The sequence below is a fragment of the Miniopterus schreibersii genome, assembly GCF_964146895.1.
Source record: "Miniopterus schreibersii genome assembly, chromosome: 8".
Lineage (NCBI taxonomy): Eukaryota > Metazoa > Chordata > Mammalia > Chiroptera > Miniopteridae > Miniopterus > Miniopterus schreibersii.
The window spans coordinates 4,678,636-4,700,344 of record NC_138109.1 but is presented as its reverse complement, the minus strand read 5'-3'; the positions used below and the strand labels follow the sequence as shown (position 1 = coordinate 4,700,344).

General features: G+C 57.1%; 2 protein-coding genes across 5 annotated transcripts; one reads left to right on the top strand and one right to left on the bottom strand.

The window, feature by feature from the left end:
- The first annotated feature begins 20 nt into the window (after window positions 1-20).
- Window positions 21-6,926, top strand: FBXO6 (F-box protein 6). 3 transcript variants are annotated; one of them, XM_081145461.1, is made up of 6 exons: window positions 21-169; window positions 2,281-2,668; window positions 4,460-4,586; window positions 5,082-5,177; window positions 6,046-6,181; window positions 6,340-6,926. In XM_081145461.1, exons 2-6 carry the CDS (start codon window positions 2,404-2,406, stop codon window positions 6,511-6,513), a joined length of 798 nt encoding a protein of 265 aa, XP_081001587.1. In that variant the 5' UTR covers window positions 21-169; window positions 2,281-2,403; the 3' UTR covers window positions 6,514-6,926. The 3 variants fall into 3 exon arrangements, with proteins under 3 accessions (XP_081001587.1, XP_081001586.1, XP_081001588.1); XM_081145460.1 differs by lacking the exon at window positions 21-169 and adding an exon at window positions 682-963; XM_081145462.1 differs by lacking the exon at window positions 21-169 and adding an exon at window positions 879-963 and having other exon boundaries at window positions 2,374-2,668.
- A 73-nt stretch (window positions 6,927-6,999) lies between these two features.
- MAD2L2 (mitotic arrest deficient 2 like 2) lies at window positions 7,000-19,245 on the bottom strand. 2 transcript variants are annotated; one of them, XM_081145475.1, is made up of 9 exons: window positions 19,058-19,245; window positions 11,379-11,430; window positions 11,161-11,279; window positions 10,067-10,138; window positions 9,424-9,524; window positions 8,583-8,677; window positions 8,218-8,291; window positions 7,627-7,719; window positions 7,000-7,382 (listed from the first exon to the last, which is right to left on the bottom strand). In XM_081145475.1, exons 2-9 carry the CDS (start codon window positions 11,416-11,418, stop codon window positions 7,341-7,343), a joined length of 636 nt encoding a protein of 211 aa, XP_081001601.1. In that variant the 5' UTR covers window positions 11,419-11,430; window positions 19,058-19,245; the 3' UTR covers window positions 7,000-7,340. The 2 variants fall into 2 exon arrangements, with proteins under 2 accessions (XP_081001601.1, XP_081001600.1); XM_081145474.1 differs by lacking the exon at window positions 19,058-19,245 and adding an exon at window positions 11,881-12,212.
- Window positions 19,246-21,709: the final 2,464 nt, after the last annotated feature.

Here is a 21,709-nt window from a genome sequence, read left to right as displayed (position 1 = left end):
GGGTTGACATTTCAGGAGCCAGAACATTGTGGAGCCAGGGTATGGGACAGACCTCTCAGCTGTAAACACCTTGCCCCAGCAGTCACCAGGTTGCTAGCTTCCTGTGTGGCTTGGCCGAAAGCCAGGCGAGGGCTGAAGCCAAGGCATTCAGAATGGTGCCCGGCACACAGTAAGTGCTCAACAAATACTGGAAAACTTACTTATCTTACTCAACAGTGAGCTAGATTAGGGCCCCCACCAGGGCAGGGACCCCCACTCACTGGCTGTAAGGCAAGTTAGCAGAGGACACCCTTCCTTGGAGGAGACGCAGCCCTAACGAGTTCCTGGGACCTGGCCAGGCACAGCCTGCTCCTGAAGTACCAGGTGCACCATAATTAACTGTAGAGTGAAGAAAGGATTAATGAATTTAATGGGACAAACATGCAGAGATATTTTTACCTTTGGCCCGCCCTCGGTCAAGCCCTGGAGAGGGAGGGAGCCAGGCTAAGGCTGACTCACGGCCGGCAATCGCCCTCCAGGGCAGGGCCCAGGGGTCCTTACTTGGGGAGCAGGTGGGGAGGTCGGAGCCGCGCTGGTGCAGGGGCGGGGTGCTGGGGCTGGGTTAGGAGGAGCCTGGGCTCCCCGGGGGCAGGGGGGGAGCACGGGGAGGAGACGGGTCCCGGCCGCGGCCGCACGCCGCCTGCGGGAAAGGCGGGCTCGGGGGGCCACGTCCCGGGTTCCAGGCGCGGCGCGGTCCCGAGGACTCCCGACTCCCTCGCGTGTCGCTGAGCCCGGTGTCCTGACGTCAGCGCCGCTAGATGGTGGCGCAGCTTCCAGGGAACCGGCCGAGGGCCGCGCGTGACCGCGGGGCGGGGCGGGGCGGGGCGGGGCGGGGCGGACAGCGGACCAGGCCCCTGGCTCGGGGCAGACGCGGAGATCCCGTCCCACGGGGGTGTCCTGCCCGGTGCGCAGGTCGCAGCCCAGGTGAAGGACAGGCGGGGGCGACAGGCGCGGGAGGGGGGAGTGTCCAGCGCCGGGCGGGAGGGGACCCGGGGCATTTCCCTGGGGCGCCGTCTCGGCCGGGCCGGGACTCCCGAGGCCGCGGGGTGGGGTGCTTCGGGGCGCGGGGCTGTCCCCGCGCCGCCCTGGAACTCGCGTCGCCCGGCCGTCTCCCGGGGTGGGGGGCGGGGCGCGGGCCGAGGAGGGGGCCCGCCCAGGAAGCGCGGGCCACACCCTCGCCGGGGGGCGCTGGGAGCTGGCACCCTGCCTTTGGCGCCCGTCCCCAGCCTCGCGCTCTGCCCTGGAGGAATGGGCTCAGTAAGTGTTTGGAGGAGTCGTTGGGAGTCGGGGCCCGCGCGCGACTCGGGCCAGGCGCGCGGGAAGCCCGGTCTCGGGGGGAAATGTCCCTCCAGGGCTTGGCGATCTGCGCTACCGGAGCCCCCCAGGCAAGATCCAGGCCGCTGCCGGGGTGGGCTGTAGATTCTTCAAAACCCTCCTACAATTTAGATGTAGAGGGAGTAAAGCGTAGGCGACTTAGATTCTTTCGCTTTTGTTTTCGCTCTTGCTCTCCTGATAGCACAGTAATGTCCTGTGCTGAACGCTGTCCTCAGCCACCCCAGCCCCTCCGAGGTTGGGACAGTTATCACCTCCCTTTCACAGCATCCTGGGCCCTCAAACTGCTTTTCAGTTTCTGGGCATTTCAAAGTGGGCTCTGGCCCTGGCCGGGTGGCTCAGTTGGTTAGAGCATCCTCGGATAGGCCAAGGTTGCCAGTTCGATCTTTGGTCAGGGCCTATACAATAACCAACCAGTGAATGTATAAGTAAGTGGAACAACCAATCAGTGTTTCTCTTTTTCTCTCTCTCCCCCCTCCTCTAATACCAATAAGGAAGTTAAAAACAAAGTGGGCTCTGGCCTGACACACCCCCCAGGACTGGGGGGAGAGGGGCTCCTAATTTGGTTGTTTCATCACGTCTGGCTTCCAGGCCAAAGGAAGCAATTTGGAGAGAAGTGGTTCCTCAATACAAGCCCTGCCTAAGTTGTAATAGTCTGGGGATGTAATAAAGATTTTTATAACAGTGAATTGACACACTAAAATATCGCCACAAACCCTTACAGAGCTCACAGACAACACCGTGGCCTGGATTTTACTGTTCACCAGGCCCGCCAACTGAAAACTAAGCAATTATTTTCTGAATGGCAGAAAACGCCTCTTAAAAAATTAATCTGTATTTTGAGGGCCTGCTGTGTACTGGAAAGATGCTCAAATGCTTTTTGTCTTAACCCCTCTTGTTTTACAACAGAAGCAGGATTAAGAAGTCCTTGGCCCAGGACCCTGGGGATCTGACTCCACTTCCTTGGTAAAGGCTTATAACCACTGTTGCTGCCGCCCCCAGGCCTGTGTGTGCCCCCCACCCACCCCAGCTATGGCCCTGGTCAGCATCAATGAACTGCCTGAGAACATCCTGCTGGAGGTGTTCACATACCTGCCCGCCCGCCAGCTGCTGCTGCGCTGCCGCTTGGTCTGCACCCTCTGGCGCGACCTCATAGACCTCGTGACCCTCTGGAAACGCAAATGCCTGCGTGAGGGCTTCATCCCGGAGGACTGGGACCAGCCTGTGGCCGACTGGAAGATTTTTTACTTTCTATGCAGCGTCCGCAGGAACCTCCTACGCAACCCATGTGCTGAAGGTGGGCTGCTTCCTTTCCTCCCTTCTTGGAACCCCAGGGCCTTTGCGCTTTCTGTGCCCATGCTACCTGGAATGTTCTCTCAAAACCTAACACCCACCACGCTCCCTTGGTTCCACCTCATTCTTGTGGCCTCAGCTCAGAGACCTGCCCCAGTCCATCTAAAAACAGTGCTCCCTACCTCAGTCCTATCACTTAGTTCCTTCATAGCACTTTCCATAACCTAGAACTACCCTTTTCTCTTTTTACGTGCAAGTTCCAGGGGCCTGATGGATCTCACTTGCCACACTATATCCAGTATCCACAATGATACCTTCACATAGCAGGTGCTCAATATACATTTGTTGAATGAATAAACAAACTGCAGGTCTACCTTTCCCCCTTGAGCTCAGTGCAAGTTGCCTGTCATTTATAGAGGGCTTCCTCTGTACAGGCCAGGCACTAGCCTGAGCTCTCCACAAATGTAATTATCCTCCCATTATCCCAACTAGACAGACGAAAAACAGGATTTTGAGAGGCAACTGCAAGCACGTCATTTAAGGCACCTGAGTAGCTCAAGTTCTCTGGTATTTGCCAGGGTTTTTTCCCTTTGTTCAGTACCTACTAATAGCAGGCACCCTGCTCCTTATTGGGGCTGTGGCAGCAGCTGATTAAGAGGCATTGTTTGTAATATTTAGAACCCTGTCTATTTTCTCTTTAGCCTCATATGAATCCCAGGAATTGGCCAAATGAGTAGGGTTAGCTCCATTTTATAGATGGGATTGTTAGGCCCCAAGCAGAATGAGTGTTTTGTCCAAAGATCCAGAAATGCCCAGCTGCTAAAGGCCTGAAGGCGCCTCTCAGAAGCCCCATAGTCAGATATCTCTGCTGGCCCCCGATTCCCCTCAGAAGCTGCCCAGCTGGGTCAGACACAGCCTGACAGAGCCCCCCTGCAGCCGCGTACTGGGCACTGGGCCCATGCTTGGTGCAGCCCAGCTCCTGGATTTCTGTATTACCCACCTGGTTCCCTACTGGGGGACCGTGGGCACCCTGGAATAGGTATGAGCTCCTTGTACAGGGGGCAAGGGAGTAAATTGGAAAAGCTCCCCTGGTGATTGTTCTGGAAAGCCTTGATGAGAAACTCTGCTGTTTTCTAAGGTCCTCTCATCTCAGTCTGAAGAGGGAGGCAGGAACCTGCTGAGCCAACCTGGTGGGGATCCTCCCACAAATACGGGGTTACTACACACCACCAACCAGAAGGCGCCCACTCTCCCAGTTATTACCCCTCCCACCCAGGGCAGAGGTTCCTATGACCACCAGCAAACCTGTGAATGGTTCTCACACCCCCTCAGATCTGTTACATAGTTAGGATGTTCGGGGGTGGGGGGATGTCAGTTGTCTACTTACTTAGTGGTCCCCATGGGGACAAATTCACATTAGCCAGTAAGAATGGAAGTACCATCACAGGCCCTTCATACTTCAGTGTTCTGAGAACTGAAACCTGGGTATTTCCCAGAGATCCTCAGCAACGGGGAATGAGGAAGGGTTGGTTTTTTCCCCAGCTCACGTTAGAAGTCAAGCTAGTCAGGGACAAAGTGGGAAGGAGAGGTCAGAGCTGATATGGTGGGGACGGGTGGGAAAGGGTTGGAGGAGTTGAACTTTGTCGGGGTGTTCCAAGGCAAGGTTGGGGTACACACCTTGGGATCTGAGCATGAGCAAGCCCTGTGTTTCACCCTCCATCCCTCCCTCCCTCCCAGGGCCAGTGGGGAGGACCAGGCTGTACACTTATATTTACTCGGCTTCTATTTTTCCTAGAGGGCATGAGATCCTGGAAAATCGACGAGAATGGAGGGGACTGTTGGAAGGTGGAGAGCTTACCTGGAGCCCATGGGAAAGATTTTCCTGACTCCAAAGTCAGGAACTACTTTGTCACATCCTATGAGTAAGACAAACTGAACGAGCACGATGTGTTGGAGGAAGAGGGTCAGGACACCATCCACCAAATCCTAGGCCTACCTACATCAGGGCCTCGGTGAAGCTCAAGGGAGATGGTTCCAACACCAGCTCAGAGGCTACTGCCTCCTGGGGCAGAAGTAAACTCAGTGACTGGGGGGTGGGGATCAACATAAGGAGGCTGGGAACCCATGGGGCAGTTAGGCTCAGGGTGTCCACGGGCTGTCCATAACCTAGGCACGGAGTTCCTTGGGGCCCAGGAGACGGGCCTATGGACTGGGATCAGGTGCCACCCAGGTACAAGGGAGTCAGACTCCCTGCATGTTTCTCATGGGCCTATACTGAGGCAGGAGCCAGAGTCAGCACCAGCCAGCAGCTGTCCTACAGTGGTCAGGGGACACTGCTGGGTCCCCTGAGCCACCTCCCTGGGTCCAGGCTATGCAGAGCCCACCTAGGAATACAAGCCTTTCTTTCTGGTCCCCAGATTATGCCTCAAGTCCCAGATGGTGGACCTCAAAGCCAAGGGCTACTGGGAGGAACTAATGGACGTGTTCCGGCCTGACATTGTGGTTAAGGACTGGTGAGTGAGACTCGGTCCCATACTCTGCATCCTTCCCTTCTCCTGCGAGCACCTGGAGAGAGTGCCTGCTCTGTGCCCAGCAGTGTCCTAAGGCAAAGGTGGCTCTTAAAGCCAGGCCAACCCAGCTGGCTCTCCCACCCCCGTGGACAGACCCAGCACTTGTTTACCCAGCAGCACCTCCTGGCTTCCCCACCACCGTATCAGCAGGAAACCTTAACCCCAGTTTACAGATGGGGAGACTGAGGCCTACAGATGAGTTGTCACGAACAGGCACTAGGCCTACAGACAACTAAGACCTAGGCTTCTTGGACCTCACAGATGTGCACATGCCTTCTCATGTACCTCCTCTGCCCCCTTTCACCATTCATCCCACGGCTATTCCTCAAGCTCCTCTCTGCAGAGCTGTGCCAGGCTCTGCCTCGGCCCATGGCAGAAGCAGGACCCTGGTTTCAGCCAAGGCCATGATTCAGGGTGGAGGGGTGAGGTTTAAGGGGTATGCAGAGCTTTGGGAGGGGGGACAGCAGGGCTGAGCAAAGAGTGAGCTCTGTGCCAGCCCCTGCCACACAAGCCACCCCTGGAATCTCCCACTGAATCCACAGCCCGGGCCTTTATCTCTGTAGAGAGCCTTTTTCTTTTTAAGGTGAAATCTCTGAAATACCCAAAAGGGTTACCCTTTTCTCAGACAGAGTAACTGAGGCCCAGTACAGACAGACTGCTTACCCTGGGGGTTCAGGGAACACAGAAGATGGGCCTCAGAGGCTGCACAGGAAAATGAAACTCAGCTCCAATTTGTAGGCCTGCTGCCTTCCCACTGCCAGGGCCACTCTTTGCCTTGGGGTGCACAGTCCTGAGCCCCAGCCTCCCCTAGGTTTGCCGCCAGAGCAGACTGTGGCTGCACCTATAACATCAAAGTACAGCTGCTCTCAGCCAACAACATGCCCTTGGCCTCCTTCGAGCCACCACCTGTGACCATCGAGCAGTGGAGCGATGCCACGTGGACAGAGGTGAGGCCTTAGCTGCTGGCCTGCCATCCGCTGCCCCCAGGGCCTGGAGTGCTGCCAGCTCTCCCACCTGGGACTCTTCCTTCTCCTCTCCAGCTGAGTGGTCACCCCCTCTCAGCCCCCCCCAGTCCTGGTGGTCACTTCCTCTCCCCTCCTTCCAGGTCTCCTATACCTTCTCAGACTACCCTCCAGGCGTCCGCCATGTCTTCTTCCAGCACGGGGGCAAAGACACCCAGTTCTGGGCAGGCTGGTATGGGCCCCGCGTCACCAACAGCAGCATCATCATCAGCCCTAAGATGACCAGGAACCCAACGCCTTCCATAGCTCAGCGGTGACCCTGACCGATCAGGAGCAGGAGTGGGGGCGGGGGGCAGGGTCAGGGGAGGGGGAAGGGGAAGGGGAAGGGGAAGGAGTGCACTGACTACTTGCCCTCCCTGCTTCGTTTCTACAAACGCTTCTAAGGGCAGAGGCAGGGGAAGGAGCAGGAGGGTGACGACCTACCCTCCCCACCTGATTTCGACACCCCCCCCCTGACAGTATCTGACAGCCATTCACCTGTCCTCTGTCCCTGCCAGGCAAGTGCCAAAGGTCTCCTCCAGGCAAGAGATGAGCCTATGGTGGGGCAGGGAGGCCCCCTGCCCCGGGACTTCTTGCCACAGTTCTAACCTTGCGCAAATGTATCAGCTGATAGTAATTTACTGTCATGTAGCTCTCACATCTCGTCATAATAAATGTTTTCAGTAAAACCAGCCTGGGGTTGGGCTAGGGGTGGGGTTAGGGTGTCCCGGGCCCTTTAGTAGAGAAGCAGCCCTTCCCCAGGGTTAATCTGGCTGCACCTGTCCCTCCCACTGCAGTTGGTGAGAGCCCAGATCAGCCCTTGGGGCCCTTTATTGAAACAACTCACAGCACAGTATTGGAGACAGTGTCGACCAGCTGAACCCCGGGAGGCTGAGAAATTGAGGTCCCAGCACCCTTCCTGCCCTCCTGGGGGGGAATTCCTCCACGAAGGCAACCAGACCTGAGGAGCCCCGGGCTGGAGGGTGAGCAGTCCGTACACAGAGGCAATAAGAGCACTTGGAATCAGGGTGGCCCTGCAGCGCTGCCCGAGGCTGAGGACCCCCAAAGTCTGACAGTTGTGGCATCCATGGGGGCAGACACACACTCAGCTGCTTTTATGAGCTCGTTCTTCCACGTAGAGCTGCATCTAATGGACAGGAACAAACAGCCATGTCAGGTGGACAGTCAGGGCACCTATGGAGGGCCCGCGAGCCCCTGGCAGGCAGATCTCTGCCAAGGGTTGGGTTGCGTGGCCACAACCAGGTATTAAGGGAAAGGGGAGGTGGTAGGAACCTTACGCCAGGTATTCCCTGGTAATCCCCTCCCAAGCCTTGTCCACAAGGCCTCAAGTACACCCTAAACAAAGCAGACCTGTTCCCCATGCAGCTCACCTTTAGAATGTCCGACGTCATGGTTTTGAGGGGTATGAGCCGGGGGTCATGCATGTGGACATCCTGCTCGTCTGCCAGGATCCAGGGGAAGTCCTAGGGATGGATCACGGTGACTGGGTGGGAGGAGGCTGCACCCTGGCCCACCGGCCCTGTGCTTCCCCCTCCCCCTCCAGAGCCGGCCCTGCGATCCCCTCCAGACTTTGGGGAGCATCAGAATCACCAGGGAAGGACAGATTCCCATCTCCTGCTCTAGACAGGCCCAGTCTATAGGTCAGAGCTGGGCTGGGCACTAAGTAATTTAATACGCCCCAGCACTGATTCTGAAACTGTGGGGAAGGTCTCTCCCTAGAGAAGCTCCACTGAGCTGGCAGCCCCAGCACACAGCCCACCCTCCTCAGTGCTGAGTGCCCAGGGGTAGCATGCATGGCTGACACACAACAAAAACCTACTGGGTGCCAGGCACTGTCATAAGCCATGTTATGAGTGCAGTGGCCACAGGCAGCACCTCTGCCCACTTGGAACTGTGGCATCCGCTTATCAGAGCCTCCCAGCTGTCTCCCTGCCCACCAGCCCTGACCAGTCTCATCTCACCTTGATGACCTGGATCTTCTCCATGTTGCGAGTGGCAGCTTCCCTCGTGTGCACCAAAACTGTGAAGGTACAACCTGAAGAGGCAAGAGTTTGGTCAAGGCTGGGCCACACCATGCCTGCCACCTCCCTAGCTGGCTCAGCAGCCCCACAGATCAGAGTGTAAGCCAAGTGTTAAGACAGTCAACAGGGTTACGGAAGCCAGGGTGGAGTCATCAGGGAAGCTTCCTGGAAGAGGTGGACTTTCAAAGTTCTAAAAGGCAGGAAGAGATGAAGCTCAGTGCAACCCAACAGGAACTTGAGAACACAGACCAACCCAAGGCAGCAATGGAAACGCCCAGGGAAGAGGTGGTAGAAGGTGAGCACACCTGGGGGGTTGTGGTCCAGGACAGCATCACACACACTGATCTTCAGGATGAAAGCTCGGAGCAGCTGCTCCACATGAGACAGCAGGGAGTCTGAGCTAGGAAGGAGAGGAAGGTCTCCCATCACCTGGTGTCCCCTTCCCACCAGCAAGCAGTCAACCCTGGAAGCAGACATGGGGGTCCCAAGCCTCTCAAGGCTTCTGAGTGTTGGCTTCTAAGTGCCGCTACCTATCGTCTGGGGAGTTTAAAACCAATGCAGAGCCTCATCCCAGACTAGTTAAGTCAAGATGGGGGAAAGGGGTATAGGGAGCCCCTATGGGTGGTTCTAATATGCTAACGTCCCCCCCAGTCTGAGAACCAGGACCCCAGGCCTGAGGGGAAAGGGTTTGCCCAAGGCCATGTGGGGACAGATTCTATTGCCCTGATCTCATCAAAGGAAGCTAGCAGCTGACCAGCCAACATACCTCCCAAGGTCAACTTCTAATTGACTATGGACTACACTGCTTGACTGGGAAGTTAGGACACTTGGGGGGGTCGTGTCCTGGCTCTGCCACCATTTGGGTGACCCTGGGTAGTTCACATCACATCTCTGGACCAGTTTCTCCATCTGTATAAAATGAGGCTGGGACTAGCCATTCACCGGTGCTGTGGTTTTCCAAGTGTGACATAGGAGGGTCTCCATGTAACCTGTGTGATGTCCAGAGGAGACCACTTGGCGGCCTGTTAGGTTGGCACACCTTGCATTTCTCCAAGGTACTCTCAGAGCTGCCTGAAAGGAGTGAAGGTGGGGTGTTCCTAGGGACCTCACACCATCTAACAGGTGGATGGCAGAGAGGCAGCTCACCTGATGGACAGCAGCGGAGGCTGGGTGATTTCAAAGACGAATTTCTCCACTGGGCGGTGCTCTTTGTCCAAAATTACCACCACCACCTTCTCCACGTCATTCTGCAAGGACAGGAATCCCTTCCTTACTCCAGAACTGGGTGCCCCACCCCATCCACCATGCCCAAGGAAGGATGGGAAAGGGCACACTCACAACCCTGCTCAGCCTCTAGGCCGAGGGTCCCAGAGAGCCTGGGGAGAGGTTTGAGAAGTTCAAGTAGGCACTCCCAGAAATGAGTGGCATAGGCTAAGGGGAGAGCCTACCTGGGCAGCCTTGGGTATCCCAAGACATCCCAGAGAACAGGACTAGATAGGAGGAGGAAACCCTGAGGGCCCAAGCCCAGACAGGGGTGGGGGGAGAGAAACAGATGTGAGAAGAACCCAGAATCCTTCCGGGCAGGCCCCACTCATAGAACCATCCACTAGCCAGGGCTCTTGGGCCCAGCACACCTTGCACATGGCCCACGTGCCCTAGGGCCTGTCCCAGGGCAAGAAACAGACTTCAGGATGTGAGAGTCATAGGGAGCTGCATGGTCCCAGCATCCCCCATCCCATATCAGGCGTGAGGTGGGCCGGGGGGTGGGTTCAGGGCCCCGCGCCCTCACCTTCTCCAGGAGCGGCTTAACACAATGCAGCGTGTCCTGGATATACTGGTTCAGCTCCGGGTGGCAGGACATCTGCAAGCAATGCCGTGATGGCTGGTGAGGCCAGCAGCACTGATGGGGAAACCACCCAACGTCCCCTCCAGGAACCCAGCCCTGTCTGCCTTTGCATAGAGGCCCAGCAGTTTCCTAGGCCTTCCTACCCAAGCGACCAACTTCCCATCACAGAGCTCAGAACTCTGAGTTATCCACAGAGGGGGAGAAGTTAGAAGATAAGAATTCAGGCGCAACATCAGCACTTACAGCATTAGGGTTTCCTAATGTGGGGGGCCTTTGGCTCCTTCAGAATCTGAGAAACTCCTAAGTTGTGTTTACTTGAGTATATTGGCATTTTTCAAGAGAAGGGATCCAGAAATTTAATCAGTTTTCAAAAGTTAAGAATCTGGAACTAAGGAGCATTAGTTCCTGGAACTAAGGAACTAAGAAGGCACATCACTTCGCTGAGCTTTAAATAAACTTCATCTGTTAAGATCTCAAAAAAAAAAAAAGTGAGGCTTAAATGAGATATGTACCTAGCGGTTGCTTGGTAAGTGCAGTTTCTTCCTTTCCCTGTCCATTCCCTAAGCTTCCACCACCTTCCCGTACTCAGCCATTTATTCTAATGTTTACTGGGTGCCTTGTAAGGGGCAGGCCCTTCTAGAGACTGGGAACAGAGTAGCTTGTGGCTTTGTCTCCCTTTTAACCTACAACTGGGGAGAGTGAAGGCAGAGAGAAGGTGCCTGAGGTTTACAGAAATCCCCTTCCCCAACCAACCCTGGACCGCCTTCAGGAACTCTTAAAATACAACCATGCCCAAGGGGCAACTCTAACCCGAAGGCCTGGTCCCTAACTTCTGGAGGGAGACTCTCCGTTCAGACGGGATGGAAGGAGCCACTGCAGTGAGGGGTGGGAGACTGTCATGCTCCCAGCAGCTGCCAGGGCCTGGGAGGCTGGAGAACGAGGGGGCTGGGCCTGAAGGTGGAATCGAGTTTTAAAATCCACTCTGTGATTAGGGGGTGACCCAGTGGCCCCAGCCCGGCTGCGGGGGGGGGGTTCACCTGGACAGGCACGTTGTACTTCTTACGCTTCTGGAAGATGCCCACCGGGTAGACCTCGCGCACGTAGAGGATCAGGTGCACCGCCACCTCCAGGAACTCGCAGAGCACGTCGGCCACCACTGCGGGGGGCAGAAGCGGGTGCGCTCCGCGAGGTCGGCCCGCACGGCCCCTCGCGCCCCCTCCCCCCTCCCCCGGGCGCGCGGGCCCAACCTCCCTACCTTGGCCAAAGTTGAGGTCCTGTCGCGTGAGCGTAGTCATCCTTCCCGCCACCTAGGGGGTGGGACAGAAGCGAGGGCTGGTTCCAGAGGTCCAGGCAGCCACGGGGCCCGCCCGCCTCCGCCGCCCCTCCCCTCCGCCGGGGGGGGGGAGATCGGAGCAGGACCCCCCCCAAACACAGAATCGGGGCAGCTGGGGACGACCCCCCACGCTGGCGTCATAGCTCCGGGGCATCAGCTGCGCCTCGATCAGCCTCTGCTCACTGGCCACCTCACCCGATGTCTCGGGGGGGGGGGGGAGTTAAGGCGGTGCGGGTAGGAAAGGCCAGAGCTGTGCGGGCAAAAAGGGCCGCAAAGGGAACAGCGGACGCGCAGGGCCGGGCGCGTAAAGCCGTGCGCGCGGTCACAGAAACTAGGCTGGAACGAGGCCCCACCCCCTGGCTGGCTGGGTCCCTCCCCTGGACCCTCCCCGGAGGGATCCCGCCCCTCGCCCCTCCGATCGTACCCGCTCCGGCCTCGGTTCCCGGCTCGGGGCCCGGCCCCCGCGCGGGGAACCACGGACCCGGCCCCCGGCGCCTCCAGCTCAAGCCGCGCCGCTTCGTGACGTCCGCGCCGCCGCGGGCGGTGCTAAGTGCCGGCTTCGGGCCACGCCCACTCCCCTTCCCCGCGGCCGGAGCGGAAGCGGGAGGGCAGCGGCGCCGAGGGGCGGGGCCTGGGAAGGGGCGGGGCTTGAGAGAAGGGGCGGGGCCGGGCCTCCGCGCAGGAAGTCCGGGCTCCGGGCGCTCGGCCTGCGCCACGCGGCCTCTTTCCAGTTTCGGGTGCGCGCGGAAAATCAGCCAACTTTGGTTTGCACGTGGGATCGCTACGAATCTCCCTCCCCGCGGCATTTCTCTCGCTTCAGGAGGCGCGGTGAGGAGGCGGTAAGGGGACGCGTTGCTGGTGCGGAGCAGGTGGAGGTCGGAGCTGGGAACTGGGGCCAGCGACACCTGCTGCCAGCTCCGGGGTCACGGTTTCCGGGCTCAGCTGCCCGACCGAGAGCGAATCCGCCCGCCCCGGGGCGGGGGCGGGGCGGGCGAGGGTGCACCTGGGACGTCCCCACCCCCCACCCAGAACCTCTACAGCCTGGCTTAACCTCCGAAGAAGTTAAAACCTCCCGGGCCCACGCATCCTTACAATAGGTGGCCTTAACAAAGGTCCGTCCGTGTGCCAGGCGCTGGGCTAAGTGTGTCCGTGGATTATCTCACTAAATTCTCACAACAGGTCTACGCGACAGTTACTGTAACTGTCCCCCTTTTACAAATGAGCCAGAGAGGTTTAGAGGGGTGAAGTAAAACGTCACACAGTTAAGAAAGGGGCAGGCAGAGGTGTCTTCTGCCACTAATAGGATTTACAGCTCTGGAGTCATCCCCTCCCTGCCCCCCTCGGACTCTGGAAGGGCTGAGAGACCCCAGGGAGATAATGATATTCATACTAAAATAATTACTAGCATAGATTGAGTACTGATTATGTGTCAAGCATTGATTTCTTTAATTCCCTCATTAACTCTAGGAGCTAAGCGCCCATTCTTCAGCCCCACTTTATAGATGGTAAAACAGGCACAGAGGTGTTCTCCAGTTTGCCAAAATCACACCTGTGGTATACAAACCCCGTTCTGACTTCTGTTCTGACTCCAGGACTTCAACTTATTTTCAGCCCCTTTATTTTACAGGTGGGAAAACTAAGGTCAGAGAAGTGGCTGTGGAGTTATGGGAAACAAGTCAGGACCAGAAGCCGGGAGACTTTGTCGATGACCTCCAAGATCTTGTCAGGAGTCATGCTCATCTGTGGGTACACAGATCTAGCAAGGAATATTGGAGACCTGCAGCCCCCCTTCACCCCAGAAGCCTTCAAATCTTCATTTACACACTTCTGATGGGGTGGGGGCAGAGGAGAGAATACATAACCTGGCCCATTAAGCCAGGAATGCCAGCAGAGCAGGTCTCTAAAGGAGTCCTGGGAAATCTGCATCATAATCCCTGGGGAGCCCATTAAACACTGGGAACCATGGCCTCCCTGACCTACCAGATCAGCCTGTGTGCACAGCATGGTACTGGCTTTTTAACAAGCTCCCCAGGGGCCCTGATGCCCAAGAAAGTGTAGGAATCACCACAACCGGTTTAAACTGTTCCCTAGGAAAGTCTGCATTTCATAAAATGGGTAGAGAAGCTCAGAGCCCAGATACTGCTGTGGGGTGGCCTCCAGGGCATAGTGTGAGCAGCACAGGGGCTCACACCAGGCCCCCTTCCCTGAGAAGATGCAGTGCAAGCCACCCAAAGGTCTCCTGACACACAGCTAAAAAACTCCAGAGACCTTGGAGGACATACAACCCAACACTTATATTTTTCCAACTGGGAAACTGAGGTGCCAACAGTCTTTGTTTGACACTGGGGTACCTGCTTGGTCAAAACCCATAGATAAAAATGCCTGGCTTGCCCATCCAGGCATGCCTCAGTGGTTGAGCATCGACCTAGGATCCAGGAGATCGCGGTTCAATTCCCGGTCAGGGCACATGCCCGGGTTGCAGGCTCAATCCCCAGTCGGGGGCGTGCAGGAGGCAGCCGATCAATGACTCTCATCATTGATGTTTCTGTGTCTTTCTTCCTCTCCCTTCCTCTCCCTGAAATCAATAAAGATATATATTTTTTAAAACAATGCCTGGCTTGGGGCTTTGGATTCAGAGTCAGCCATAAGCAGAGGAAAGCAGGTGGGAGACAGATGAGGGAGCCGAACTAATCTGACCCCTAACCCCAAAAAGGCCTCTCCTCATTTGTGAAATGAACAGGCTGGACAGATATTCCCTAAACCTCTAGTGGGTTCCATGGGGACCAAGAGGCTGGGATGGGGCAGGGGCAGGGGGCTGTAGGGGAGCTCTATGAAAACTCATCTGTCATTTCCATCCACAGGGCTCTGCAGCATCTGGTTTTTCATACCTTAATCACATCAGCATGATGGATGGTGGAGGGACCCAGATTACATTATGGGGTTAATTTGTTACATTTTTTGAATACCCATTTGTTGGGAGACTTTTTCAAAGTTATTTGCATATTTTTCACCATAACAATATGTAGGAGGGTGTCTGGGAGGGAAGGGTGGGTGTTTAGGAGGAGGGAGAGCTTATTTGCCAACTGGAGCAGGTCCCTGAGGGTCTGCAATGGGGACAGAGAGAAAATCACTCCCAGGGGACATTTAAATGGAAACTAAGAGAAGGCAAGATGCAACAAAGTCTTGCAAAGACTAAAGCCTGCATGGGCAAAGGAGGGTTCTTGGGGTTCACCGAGCAAGCACACAATGAGGGAACTGGGGGAAACCACAGACAACAGTGTCCAGACAGCTGCAAGGCTCCCATAGCCACCAGGCTCTTCACAGGCTGAATCATGGAGCCAACCCTGCCTAAGGTTCCCAGGACACCAAACACAGGGAGGTGGGGGGGTCACAGAGCCAGCCACATACAGCCTGGTGACAGTGTCATGGATACTGCACTGCTCAGGGACCCAGCCAGTTGGGACAACCCCTAAGCAGAGACCCAGCTTCATTAGTAATTTTAGTCTAGTACTTGGCCAAACCCGGACTCTCAGTGAGTGTGTGTTAAATAAGTGAATGAAAGAACCGAGGAACCAAACAATGGCAGACTCAAGTCCTAACAGTCTGGATGGGGAGTGAAGACCTCTGATGTCAGTGCCTTAGTGTGGGGCACAGAGAAGAGCTGCTTTTGAAAAGAAGCAAGGGGCCCAGCTGGCGTGGCTCAGCGGTTGAGCATCGACCTAGGATCCAGGAGATCGGAGTTCGATTCCTGGTCAGGGCGCATGCCCAGCTTGTGGGCTCAATCCCCAGTAGGGGGCGTGCAGGAGGCAGCCAGTCAACTACTCTCATCATTTATGTTTCTCTCTCCCTCTCCCTCCCCCTTCCTCTCTCTGAAGTCAATAAAGATGTATTTTTAAGAAAAGAAGCAAAGGATGTGGAATGCTCGCTGCGGTGCCCCCAAAGGTCTGCTCATGTACCAACCTGCTGTTTCTTTCCCACCACTGCCCCTGAACCAACTATTTGGCCCTCCTCTCTTTGAACCTCAGTTTTCTCATCTGTAAACTGGGAGAGCAGTGGTACCGATTCCATAGGGTAGAGCAGCAGGAAATGAAATAATGTTTGCAAAAATATAAAGTACACAATACCCGGCACATAAATGCTCAGTTAATGGCTGTTATGACGGTGATATTAAAATTGATACATACTATCTAAGCCCCTAAAGCACACACTCTGGACTAGCCATCATGATTTTCAAAACTGCATCCAAAACAGCCTTAGCTGTGCCCCCTCCTGCCCCATTTTCATTTCCCAAGGCACCAGGCAGCTTTCAAGTTGCCCTAGGGGAGAACATGCATGTCATGGCCCGAGGTGCCTAAGCAAGGGACTGCAGCAGACAGACAGACAGTTTCTCTCCTCCCTCTTCTGGTCTGAGGCCTGACCTGCACAGCTGCCCCACACCCTGGGGTCCACTGCTGACCTCAGACCCAAGCCAAAGCCCAACTTAGGCCAGTAACACTTCAGCCCGGCCAGAGTGCAACCTGCCATTCCCTCCGCAGGATTCAGCTGACTCCCCAGTGTCCTTGACCCCTTGTTGGTCAAGATGACCTTACAGATCATCTCTTCTTAAACTCTGAACCTCTGCCCAAATGCACAGAGACACTAAATATCTTCCACAATTTTAGGAGTGTCCAGGCCCTCTGAAGCCATCCTGGACCACAGGGTAAAAATCTTTGATCCGGCTCAACTGCCACTTTTTAAAAAATAACTGCTTTATTAAGGTACAATTCACAAACCATAAAGTTTGCCCTTTTAAAGTGTGCAGTTCAGTGGATTTTCATATAGTCACAAGTTTGGGCATCAATCACCGTCTAATTCCAGAACATTTTCATCACTCCAAAGACAAAAAACTCCACATACATTAGCAGTCACTCCCCAGCCTCCCTCCCCACAGCCCTGGCAACGGCAGGTCTAGTTTCTGTTTCTATGGACTTGCCTATTCTGAGCATTTCATATAAACTCAGTCATACAATATGTGGCCTCTAATGTCTGGCTTTTATGTCTTAGCATAATGTTTTCAAGAGTCATCCAGATGTGGTGTGTATTGGTACTTCATTCCTTTAGATGGCCAAAGAACGGCCCATTGTATGCATATACCACATTTTGTTTATCGATTCATCGGTTGATGGATGTTTCAGTTGTTTCCACTTTGGCCATTCAACTACCACATTTTCCAGATGGGGAAACGGAGGCCCATAGTTACTATAACCTGGTGGAAAAGGAGTCCGGGCCTCCCCTAACATCCACCTCTCCCACTGCATCGCTCTGGGCAAACACAAGGAACAGAGATTCTCAACCTGGCAGAAGGTTCCCTGCTGGATCATAGCAGCAGCACTCAAACCAGTCTGAATGCCTGGCCACAGCTCATTCTTGAAAAGGAAAATCGTGGCCACTGTTCCTGTCCCAGGCACAAGTCACCATCACCTCTTCTCTGCCACAGTTCCTAATTGGTCTCCCTGCTTTGCTCCTTGCCCCACTACAGTCTATCAGAATGAGGCACTGTTAAAACCCAAGTCAGATCACGTCTCTGCTCTGCTCATAACCTTCCAATGGCTCCCATCTCACTCAGACCAAAAATCGAAGTCCTTACTCTGGCCTTTGCATGCTCCCACCATCCTCTCCTTCTCTGACGTCATCTCTCTGTGCTCCAGCCTTGCCGTTCTGCCTCAAACACCAAGCACTCTCCTGCCTCAGGACCTTTGCACTGGCCCTACCTTCTGCCTGCATCACTCTTCTTCTCACAGCCACGTGGCTCATTACCTCATATTCTTTGTTAAAAAACTCCCTCACCAAACGGGCCTTTCCTGGGAACCTTGTGTAAAACAACTCTTCCCCTTCATGTTTTCTCTCCTTACCATGCTTTTTTTTTGTAGCACTCATTACCACCTGACATGTAATATAGATATCTGTTCACTTGCTTATCTGTCTCCTTTACCAGAACGTAAGCTCCATGAGAACAGGGAATCTGGTTCGTGTTGTTCATTATTGTAGCCCCAATGCCCAGAACGGAGCTGGCACATAGTAGGTGCTCAATAGGTGTCTATGAGTTAAGGGATTCAAACAGGCCGGTGAGTAAGCAGTCTAGCCCTGACGTCCATCAGGCTGAGAATAATACCATAGCACTAGCAGACGGCTTTTCTAGAGCATTTCCTATGACGCCAGGACGGTACACAGGTCGTCCCACTTAATCCTTGAACCCTGAGAGTCAGGGATGCTAATGAGCTCGGGGAGGTTAAGAGACTTGCCCAAAGAGACAGCGAACGGCATCAGAAGGAGCCCAGGCATGCAGCCTGACTAATGAGCAGAGCTCTTCCACCTCGGAGCCATAACTTGCCGTACTCTCGAGAAAGCAAAAAAAAAAAAAAAAAATTGGAATGGAAGCGGCGGTGGAGCTCCAGGCGCCCGGCGCGACTGCTGCTTCCCGCCGCCAGTCCCACCCCACCGCTCTTTGATCTCGGCAGCGCCGGTGGCCCCGCTGACCCCGCCGTGAGTTATGGGGGCCGCGGGACCCATCACGCAGCATTCCCGGACTCCCGGGGTCTGCAGGACACGGCGCCCGCGCGCTGATGGATGAGCCAGTCCCAGCGCCGGCTTTGTCCCCGCAGGGCCGGGCTGGGAGCATCAGGCAGACTTTGGACAGGGCGTGGCGAGAGGCTGACAGTGTGAGAGTGTGTGTGTGTGTATGCGTGCGCGCGTGTGTGAATGTGTGTGTGTGTGAATGTGAGTGTGTGCATGTGTGTGCGCGCGAGCGTGTGTGAATGTGAGCGTGTGTGTGTGCGTGTGAGTGTGTGTGTGAATGTGCGTGTGTGCGTGTGAGTGTGACTGTGTGTGAATGTGAGTGTGTGCGCCTGTGCGTGTGAGTGTGTGAGTGCGTGTGTGTGTGTGAGTGTGTGTGTGTGTGTGAGTGTGTGTGAGTGCGTGTGAATGTGTGTGCGTGTGTGTGAGTGTGTGTGTGTGTGAGTGTGAGTGCGTGTGAATGTGTGTGCGTGTGTGTGAGTGTGTGTGTGTGAGTGTGTGTGAGTGCGTGTGAATGTGTGTGCGTGTGTGTGAGTGTGTGTGAGTGCGTGTGAATGTGTGTGCGTGTGTGTGTGCGTGCGCGCGCGCTGGGTGGAAGGATCGTCTGGCTTCCTTTCCTGGGGGCGGGGCGGGGGGTGGGGGGAATTAGTGCGGCCCTCAGCGCCCCGGAATCTCACCAGGTAGCGCGTTGAGGACCCCACACCCCTACACCCTGGAGCGCGCTCCTAGAACCCCGCCTCCCGCTTCACCTACTTTCCACGGCTACAAAGGCCCCGCGGCGCCGGGTCCCGCCCCCGCGCACCCTGCAGTTCTTCCGTCCCGTTTGACAGCCTAGGCGGAATAATCCTTTTGGGGACCCGCCGGCCCCAACCCGGCCAGATGCTGCAGCAGCTGAGCGCTCAGTTCAGATCCATTGTTGGGGTCCGCCAGGGACCCCCTGCCGTGACCCTTTGTCCCCCCTCCCGGCGGGGCCTTCCAGATGCGCCACCGCTGCCCGCGCCCCGCCCGTCCCACGCGCCCCGGGCCGCGCCGAGGCGGCTCTTACGCACCGGGAGGAGCGGGCCCGCCTCGCCCGGTGCCCGCACGGCCGCCGGGCTGCGCCCGCCTTTGTCTGCCTCCTTTGTCTGCCCCGCGCCCTTGCGGCGGCGGCTAGGCCTCTGGGGAGCGGGCCGGGAACGCCGAGTGCAGCTGGCGAGGGCGCGCCGGCGGAGAGCGCGCGGTGCCCGGCCAGGCCCGGGGCTGCCCCTCCGCGGGGGGCCTCGGAGCCCGCTCCCGCCGCCCCGCCTCCGCCCCCTCCCCGCGCTCCCGCCCCCTTCCCTCCCCTTCGCCCCCGCCCCCTTCCCTCCAGCCCCGCGCAGCCTGGGCACATCCTCCTGACAACCGCGCACCTCCCGGCTCCGCGGTTCGGCCCTCGGCTGCGTTCGGTTCCCGCAGGCTCTCGGCCCAGCGCCCCCTGCCCCCGCCCCGCCCCGCCCGCCGGACAGGTAAGGCTCGGCCTCCGTCCGCCTCCGGCCCCGCCCTCAGCCTCACCTGGCGGCGCCCGGGACAAAGGTGGGCTACCTGGCGCGCTCCGGGGCGGAGCGCTCGTAGGACTCAGGCTGGAGGTGAGGGTGCCGCTTTCTTCCCTGCCCTCCTGGCCCTCGGACCCGTCCGTCCGTCTGTCCGCCGCTTGCGCTCCTCGCCGCGTCTCCCCTCGGCTCCCCGCGCCTCGTGCACCCACCTTCGCCGGACACGCACTTTTCCACGCTCCGTCACTCCGCCTGGCGCGCGCCCTCGCCGCCCTCCCCGGGGGCCGGCTCTCGCCCACTCTCCTCCTCGGCACTGGCCTTCCCCTTCCGGGGCCCGGTCTCTCTTTGTCTCTCTGTCTCTGAGTGCCTGGCTGGTCTCTCAGGCCGGGGACCCCAGGCCGCCACCGTTCCAAGAAGCTTGGAAGACTCCCCGAGCCCTGGACGGAGCTGGCAGGTGTGCCCTCCCGCCGCTCTCGAGGCCACCCAGGGGGCTGAGGTGTGTTGCAGGGAAAGGGGACTCGGGGTGCGCCCCCCGCCAGCCTCGGGGTGGGCCCCGCGTTCTCCCTTTGGGCTCCGGGCCAGCGCCGCGCCCTAGCGACCCCGACGGCGCTGAGCTCCCCTCGTCCGCCCCGGGCGCAACCCCTTCCCTCCCCACCGCCGTCCTCTCCGTCTCCGAGCTGGGGTCTGAGCCTTCTGTGGGCGCCACGGTTTGAGCCTAGCGGGCTCTTAGGTGTCCCGCCAAGTCTCCTTGCTGGCCTCCCCTGGGTGCCCCCTGGGCCTTCACCGCCGTCTGGTCTCCGCGGCCCAGCGCACTCCTCGCTGCCCACCTCCCAGCCTGGTGGCATGAAAGAAAGTGCCCAGGGCCTGATTCAGTACCATGCCTCAGGGGATGGGCAGACATGTGCTGGGAGTGACTTGGACAAAGGGATGCACTTCTCTGAGCCTCAGTGTCCCCTGCATAAAACGGAGATAACAGCACCTAGCTGGGGGGGAGGGGGGGAGGGAGTCAGTGAAAAGAGCCTGCTGGACGCCAGCGCAGTGCGCACTCCGGGTGGGGAGGGAGTCTGCAGCCCCTGGTGGGGTGGGGATGGGGGCTCCACTGAAAGGGGAGATCTATAAAAACTTCAAGGTTAGAGACACTGCAGAGAAACCAGATTATGCCCCCTCCCACATCGCTCCCCCCCCCCAGCCACCCACCCCTACAGGCATTTGCACTCTTACAGACCCTTCTCTCTGTCCCTCTTCCTGTTTGTCCTACAATCAGAGTTTCAAAAAATCAGGGTAAAAAAGGCCTCTGCTTTCAAAATGAGATCCATCCTCGTGGCTGTCGGTGTTGCCGGCAGCTGGTCATTTATCATGAGGCATCCAGGTGACTCGCCCCCAATGCTGAACCTCTGCCTGGGCACTGATTGCTTTTTCCCTGGCACTAGCTCACAAGCCATTTTCTTTCCTCTGAGGGGGTCGTCTTGCTGGACCCTGGGCCTTCTGTGTAGTCGCCCCAACCCTCTGACCATCGTCTGTGTCATCATAGACGATCACATACCTCCCCAGCTGTCCACAGGGATGTGGGCAAGAATGGGACTGGGGACACACTCACACCCCATTCAGCCTCGGCTCATGATCCTGCCTGGCAGACAGGCCCAACTCTAGCAACCGAGAGCCTTGCTCCATCTCGGTCCCCTCCCTTCTTGGGCCATAGCCATGCTGGGGAAAGCCAGCTGAGCAGCCCCTGCAACCTCTAGGAACCTCACTCATAGCCTCTTTGTCCCTCGCCCACATGAAAATGATGGCACCTTCTCTGCCTTCCTCACCATTCAATCCGCCCCTCTCCCCAGCCCTAAAACCCTCCATGGCTCCGTATTGCCACCGAATTAACTGCCTGCCCCCTGCCACACCTGGGGTTTCAGCGGTGATGAAGGGCCAACCATCTCCATGCCCTGACTTCCTCTGAGCTTTTGCTGGGGCTCTTCCCTCCATCTGAAATGTCCCCCCCATCCTGTGTTCAGTTGAAGGCTGCCCATCTTTGCAGGCCAAGGTCAGATGTCCCCTCCTGGGGGACGCCCTCCTGCTCCCCTTTGCCTCCCTGTCTCTCGTGGTCCTCACTTTCCCTGGGCTGGGCTGGTTCTCATTCCACCCGTGGTCCCAGTGCCTGACCCACAGTAGGTGCTCTGCACACACTTGTTCTATTGAATG

What these genes read in the sequence shown, in the direction of transcription:
- MAD2L2 (XM_081145475.1), bottom strand. Translation starts at nt 11,418, where the DNA reads ATGACTACGCTCACGCGACAGGACCTCAACTTTGGCCAAG. An exon ending in CCTCCGCTGCTGTCCATCAG is followed by an intron (nt 8,678 to 9,423) that starts GTGAGCTGCCTC and finishes TCTCCTTCCTAG; the next exon opens with CTCAGACTCCCTGCTGTCTC. An exon ending in CCTGGACCACAACCCCCCAG is followed by an intron (nt 8,292 to 8,582) that starts GTGTGCTCACCT and finishes TTGCCTCTTCAG; the next exon opens with GTTGTACCTTCACAGTTTTG.
- FBXO6 (XM_081145461.1), top strand. Translation starts at nt 2,404, where the DNA reads ATGGCCCTGGTCAGCATCAATGAACTGCCTGAGAACATCCTGCTGGAG. An exon ending in TACTTTGTCACATCCTATGA is followed by an intron (nt 4,587 to 5,081) that starts GTAAGACAAACT and finishes TCTGGTCCCCAG; the next exon opens with ATTATGCCTCAAGTCCCAGA. An exon ending in GCGATGCCACGTGGACAGAG is followed by an intron (nt 6,182 to 6,339) that starts GTGAGGCCTTAG and finishes CCCTCCTTCCAG; the next exon opens with GTCTCCTATACCTTCTCAGA.